General features: G+C 36.1%; 1 protein-coding gene across 2 annotated transcripts; it reads right to left on the bottom strand.

Moving 5' to 3' along the window:
- Positions 1-295: 295 nt before the first annotated feature.
- On the bottom strand, positions 296-2,949 carry LOC121794066 (phosphatidylinositol 4-kinase gamma 8-like). Of its 2 annotated transcripts, none has more exons than XM_042192066.1 (4): positions 2,835-2,949; positions 2,366-2,441; positions 2,217-2,282; positions 296-2,076 (listed from the first exon to the last, which is right to left on the bottom strand). In XM_042192066.1, the coding sequence occupies exon 4, from the start codon at positions 1,966-1,968 to the stop codon at positions 373-375; it is 1,596 nt and encodes a 531-aa protein (XP_042048000.1). In that variant the 5' UTR covers positions 1,969-2,076; positions 2,217-2,282; positions 2,366-2,441; positions 2,835-2,949; the 3' UTR covers positions 296-372. The 2 variants fall into 2 exon arrangements, with proteins under 2 accessions (XP_042048000.1, XP_042047999.1); XM_042192065.1 differs by having other exon boundaries at positions 2,366-2,414; positions 2,835-2,939.
- Between the last annotated feature and the right edge of the window lie 4,409 nt (positions 2,950-7,358).

Genomic DNA, 7,358 nt, shown 5'->3' with positions numbered 1-7,358 from the left:
AATTAACCATACTCTAATTTTTAATATTGCGTACACAATAAATTATCAAACTCTAAATCGACGAAAAAAATATCACAGCTAGAGAATGAGTAGGAAAATTCGAAATTTAGAGGATGAAGTTTAGAGTAGTAGAGTGATTGTGTCAAAAAAATGAAGTTTATAAGGAAGATAGCAAATAGCAGAGAGTAGGAAATTGTAGAAAATGAAGAGAAAACAATACATATCATCTACAGAGTCCAAAAGGGAAAAAGGATGACATGTTCTGAGTCATCTCCTTCCACTCTCCTAACTGATATCCTATCTACATCCTATAAATGTATGGTCTCATGGCATCGTTAGTACATTGTATACACATAGTAGTTAAAATGCAGCTCAAAACTGACATGACAATCCCAACCTGTGCTTGGGCAGGTCCATTGACTTCCTCTCCTCGAAGGCCTTGGGCAAAAGCTTCTGGAAGATCCCCAAGAACGTCTGCCACTCTTCATCCTCCATTTCTCCTATACATATGCATTGTCCATCACGGTTGTAGTTTGGCACCGAGCAGCTCACACTCCTCATCAAGTTACCTCCTGTTGTTGATGGATTACTATCAACATTGTTCTTGCCACAGTTGTCCAAGAGTGTGTCTTGGATTTTACTTAGAGGCATCTCTGGCAGATTAGCAAACTTTACCACCATTGATGGATGATTATCTTTTGTGGGGATGTTTGATGCTTGGTCGAGGAAACCCTTGTGCTTGTCATCAAAACGGAACATTTTATCACCGTCTTTTTCTTCAACTTGTTTGTGATCATCACATTTGAGTGCGGACATAATTTTATCATCAATTAGTGGTTTCTTCAATCTTGCCTTAGCATTTATGCATAGGTTCTCTAGTGTGCTCCAATTTTCGTCTCTTCCATTGAAGTCTCTGGTCATCATCTCACCTATTTCAGCAAGACACAGCCCGTATGCAGCTGCTTGCTTCAAAAAAGTGGTGCAAATCACAAGAACACGAATGGATGACTCCCCAATCGAAGGAACCTCACTTCTTAGTGTGTCAGCATCTTTGTAGGGATCAAGCCTAGTTATGTAGTCAAGTTCAGCCTCGGAGAAAGGTATGGAGGCTTGTGGCCAGTGCAGCCACTCAAAATATGGATCATCAAGTGCTTCTGGTAAGCAGAAGCCATGATCTATGGGGATCAGCTCTGATGGCCTCGCTTGTCCATTCCTTACAAGGATGTTCCCAGCGTGCCTGTCAAGATTCATGAGCCTCACATCCAGTATACCTATGTGGTGCACACGTGTGACCGAGAAGCTTGAAGGCCCGAAATCCCCTGCGTCTGAATCGTGCTTTACATAACGTTGGAGGGATGCAATCTTGTAAATTGGGGTTGAGTCTGAAGCAGGGTTGTTGTTTATATTGAACTTGACATGGGAAAATTTTACTAATGCTGTTGGTGGGACACCTGCAAAGCCGTGGTGGTCAAGGACATAAGCAGCTGACTCACGCAAGCCAGTTTCACCTATCCTAATGGAGCATTTCATGCCAGGCTGGCCTAGCAGGCGGCCACCCAAGCCTTTTGGGTTGTTGAATGCAAGAGGCTCCTCATCTATAGGTTTTGCAACAGCTATGGTGTCACCATTTTGAGCGCGTAGGAAGTATGCGCCTCCAAGCCCACTCGATGTTGGCTCAGGTTTGACACCAGAGGCCATGGCTATGGCAACTTCCACAACCATAGCCCGTACCCTTGGTGCAGCATGGCCTATGATGATCTCAATCTTTGAATTGGCGTCATGCTGGTCATCTCTAGCTGACGAAGAATTAGATAGACACGGAGTGGAGAAGCTCTTGTGAATATTGGACAAGTCCAAGGATTGGTCGTTGTTGAAGTCGAGCATCTTGTAGTCAAGTTGAGTGAAAGACTGGAGTCTGCATCTTGTAAATGGCTTGAATCCATGACCATGATCAACGGCTACAGCCATCTTCAAGAGACGCGTGAATGCTATTATACATGCTAAGGGCTTCTTCTTCTTCTTAAGAGATTGATTTATTTTGCGTTAGTCTGTCCAGGGAGATTAGGCATCACATTTCTGGAAAATAATCACATTCAACTTCAATATCAAACACAAGGTAGGTATACAATGCTTGTAGTTAGAGTTAGTTATGTATGACTAAAATGAATGAATCAATTCTTAATCTCCAAGTTCAACAATTATGGGATGGAGCTTACTTGACATTTGCACAGAAATAGTTGCAAAGTTCAACAATTAGAACCATGGTGCTAATCTCCGTACACCTACATAAATTGAAAGCATTCATTATAAACAAACACTAACTATTAATGACAAACAAAACTTAATTGCACTGCATCCAACATACATTAGATTAGACCCTCCCTCGCTCCTCTGCTCAAAACTCGCCAAATGGACTGCACATTATGAAAATGAAATATAATCTGAAACAAGCAAGCCTTTCTTCAATAAATACAATCTTCATCTTCTTCCATTGACCAAAGTGCAAACATAGCAAGCACAAAAGATGAAAGTCGTGATTAAATTTAGATACAATATGTTATTTCCAACAAAAATGTTATTGTTGAATTTTCGATTATATACGGATTAGCTGGAAAGGAGATTTACACTCACAACATGATAATATTAATGGATCACAACATAAATTGTACAGTAATGATTTATTGTTATGTTTAACAATAAATATGCATACTCACATAAAAAAGGGTCACGATTGATCAAACAAAACAGTCAAGCAAATTTTCTAAATAAACGGTAACTCTATAAAAAAAATCAATTACACAAGGAAAGCAAAACACAGAATATGGTGCATGTACCCTGAACACTTGTGAGGCATTCAGGGTGATGCAACGGCAACGGCAACGGGAGAGCGCGAGAGCCGATTATTCCGTCACCGAAAAAAACCTCCTACCGGAAATTACAACAAATTCTTTTACGTTTTCATATAGGATTTGTTTGTTTTTCCATTATATATAACCCAACCTCTTTTTTCCTTTTCCTAAAGCTAGAGACCTCCGATGTTCTCGCTCGACAGTTTTCTATTTATGGACATGTTTGTATCTCTTCATTTCATTACACTCTTAAATCACCTTTTTGTTTTTAATCAAAGTTACTGCATTTTTTTCAGCCAAAAATATTACTGCATTTTAAAACTAAAATAAATTAATTATGTCAATATCATGGATCACGTTTATTCCATGATATTCTTAGGAAAGAACAATGTCCTAAAACTAAGACTATATCGACAAAATCCTCAACAACTTTACACAATTCTCTATCAGCTCATTTTATTCTTAGTAAAGAACAGAGTCCTAAAAATGACACTCCCTCCGTCGGCGAATAGGAGTCTCGTTTTTCCATTTTAGTCCGTCCGCAAATAGGAGTCCTGGTTCACTTTTACCATAAATGGTAATAGGGTCTCACCTTCCACTAACCCATTCCATTCACATTTCATTTAAAAGTCATATATAAAAGTGGGACCCTCATTCCACTAACTTTTTTCCACCTACTTTTCTTAACATTTCTTAAGACCATCCACAATGCCGCCCAGCAGAGCGCCGGCGCTGGGCGGTCTATTGCAGTCGCCCAGCGGGCGAATGGAGAGAGAAACCGCGCAGCGCTGGGCGGTCGCGTGGCGCTGGGCGGTCCGCTCGGCGCTATTGCAGCGCCCGGATCGCCCAGCGCACCGCCTAGCGCGAAATTTAAATTTTTTTTTCCCGAAACACTATATATACGCGCTTTGCTCGTCATTTTCATTCGCACCACTTGTATTTTTTTTAAATTAATGTATTTTTTTAAATTATTGTACTTTTTTAAATTTTAATATTATTATTAAACTTTTCTCGTATATGTCTCGTAAATTAAATTTCGTATATTGTGTGATTGTTAATTATTTCATTTTGTATATATTTGTTAATAGTGATGTGGATATTATGTGGCTAGGCTATGGCTGGGCTATTGTTGGGCTATTTGCTTGTTTTGATGATGTGGCAGGAGGATTTTTAGTGCTGATGATGTAGCAGTGGCTAGGCTATGGCTGGGCTATTGCTGGGCTATTCCTATTGTGGATGGTCTAAAACTCGTGATGCCATGAAATGAGACTCCTAATGGCGGACAGATGGAGTAGTCAAGTGCAAAATTTTAAATTGTTCCATATTCCAATGTCATAGGATCAGTATTTTATTTTATGGTTATTACTTAGTACTCCCTCCGTCCCGCACTACTCGCACATTTCCTTTTGGGCACGGAGATTAAGGAATGAGTGATAGACAAAGTCAACAATTACGGCTGTAGGTATAAATTGTTACTAAAAATGGAAAGAGTGCAAATAACTTGGGACGCCCAGAAAGGAAATAAGTGCAAGTAGTGCAGGACGGAGGGAGTACTAAAGTAGCAATAATTTACTCAATTTCTTGTCTAAGTAGATATATGTCCAATATTGTGTTCCACATTAAACATACGTAAAAGTGGAATTGATTTGTGTGGTGGTATATGTTTAATCAAATTATACTAATGCCAGAGGCAAAAATGAATTGTTTGTGTGGTTCTTGTATTACTTGGAACACAATTGCAATATATTGTTAATTTGTCTATAATATAATCAGAATATATAGTCATTAAAGGAGTCAATTAGCTAAAAGATATTACTTCTAAACTTAGTTTTTAAAAACACTAGTGTCACAGATGTACGAATAGATTTAATTCATCATAGTAAATTTATATTTTGAAATTAATTTAAAATCAGATACAACTATATTATATGAGGGTTAGAAATCACAACATGCAAACAATTTAGTACAATCCCAAAGCATAAAATTAATTAAACAATTTTATAAATCAACCAAGTGCATACACATATATTTATAAAATTATTCAAAGTTTCCAATAACCACTTTCTTATCTCTACCATAAAACAACTATCATAATTTTATATTGTATTATGGACAACATAAACCTTTCAATATCATTCACCTCAAAAAATTAGTACACAAATAATCATCAATATTAAAGAGTCTTTAAAATATATATGTAGAGTAGCTAAATATCCGGGACATAAATAAGTTTATATGATGTCAATAAAATATTAGTTCACATGTTTTGAAAAAAAAATTGTAAGCAATATTGATAGTTCGTCCAATCACAAGTACCAATAACCACGTATATACAAATTCAAATTTTTAAAACATCACACAATCTCTCTCACGTTTATATATATATATATATATATATATATATATATATATATATATATATATATATATATACACGGTTGTGATCAAGATAGAACCATTCTTAAATGTAGAACCAATCTTAAATGTAGAACCAATGCCAAATTTGGATTGAAAACATGATTAGTGGGGTGGTTATAACCGATGCATTGTGATTATGTATGAAATTTGATCTTGACCATCCTTTTTCCTCATCCAATGGATGAAATGTAGTTCTAGGTTATACACTTTAGATTGTTTTGTATATAAGACAACCCTATATATACCCTATATATATATATATATATATATAGGAAGATGATCAAAATAAAAATGCATTTAAATCCAGAAATGCAGCCCAAATCTTGGCCCTAGGATTAGATGATCTAATGGTCAATAATTAACCAAAAACACGGAAGGTCATAATTAAGTAATTTTAGGTTATATTATAATATTTGAGTTTAATGTCATGCTAAGATAGGTCATGCTTTGTTAGCATGACCTAAAAATTAACTAACTATGACCTAAAAGTGCCCTACGTATGATATTGTTCTGCGTTTTTGTATTTAAATCTAGTTTTGCATAGATCAAAACCCTATATATATATATATATATATATATGGATGTATTCATTTCCTTTTTGCATATTTCCTCATTTTTCCTTCTTGATCTCAACCGTTTATTTTCTCCATCCAATGGCCGAAAATTTTGAAATTAAATATTACATTTTAATCAATTTTAATACGAGGAAGGGTATAATAGAGAAACAATATGTTGGTGGTTATGGAAATTTCTATGATTTCGTCCCTTCATGATCTTGCCGTTTTTTCTTTTTTCTCACGCGTTCACACGCAATTTTTCCTTCTTCCATCTTTGCAATTTTCATTATAGTATTCCGGACGTTGCAATTGTCGAGTCTCGTTTGCCGGATTCTTGGTATTACTATATTGGTTCGCCGGCGTTGTTGCAATCGTTTTCCTATCAATAATGGAAGAAGGTAATTCAATTGTTTTTTCTCCGTATGCGTGTAGTTGTCTAGGTATCGGAGGTATGAATAACAATTCAGATCCGTTAATCTGCCTGTGCTGCTTATTGAGCACATATTTCGTGTGTTGTGATATATTGGGAAATAAATTTGGCCAGGTTTCAATTTTCCGTTAGGGTTCTTGTTATGGCTTGTGGTTACCCAATTTTAGGGGCTAGAGAATTAGTATATGGTGATAGACAAAACCATGATGATGGCCTGTTAGTATGTATCAGTCCTTGTGGGTGTAGATAAAGGCGTGGCTAGTGTAGTACTGTAATTCGAAACTAACAATACACCAAATAGTATTGTATAATGAATATTGTATAATATATAATGAGTAATATATGAAATGCAATGTATAGGATAGAGTAAATAATGAGCGATAGTGATTATGAAACATTCCTTCATGGTTTAGCTCTCGGCTTGTCCGTTTTAAACGATACATTTAATGCACAAAATGATGAAGTATAATGAAATTTTTTGACTATATAATGCATAATACGTGGGCTGCAATGTATAGGGTATAAATATCGGGTTGTAGTATTGATGTTTGTCACACGTTTCTTGTTTCCCGTAAGGGTTTAATAATCCTTGGGGCTAGGGTATAGTACCTACTCATTAATAAAAACGTATAAGAATAGCATGTGTTTGACCTAAAAATAAATCACGTAAGTTTCCAATGTACATATTGTACTCAATAAAGTTGGTTTAAATAATGCACCAAATGAATATGCCTAATGCATTATATTTTCTGTATAATGCATAATCTGTTATTTGTAATGTATAGGTTCTACGAATATTTGAAGGACCGCTAGTATGCTTTATTCCTTTAGGTCTTAAATATTGGTTAGTAGTTTTGATGTTTTGCACACGTTTCTTCTTTCACCTAGGGTTTAATAAGCCTAGGGGGTAGGGTATAGTACGTACACCAAAAAAAACGTTTAATAATAGCGTGCGTTTGACGTATACATAAATCACGTAATTGTCGAATTTGAATATTTTACCGTATAAATCTATGAAAATCGTGAAGACGAAGGGTCACACAAGGGTCACGCAAGCAGCTCGGCGAGCCGTCTGATTTCAAAGAGAGAAAAGGCTATAAAGGA

The sequence above is a fragment of the Salvia splendens genome, chromosome 3 (assembly GCF_004379255.2).
Source record: "Salvia splendens isolate huo1 chromosome 3, SspV2, whole genome shotgun sequence".
Lineage (NCBI taxonomy): Eukaryota > Viridiplantae > Streptophyta > Magnoliopsida > Lamiales > Lamiaceae > Salvia > Salvia splendens.
The sequence above is the reverse complement of the archived record's forward strand: the minus strand, read 5'-3'. Positions and strand labels throughout refer to the sequence as shown.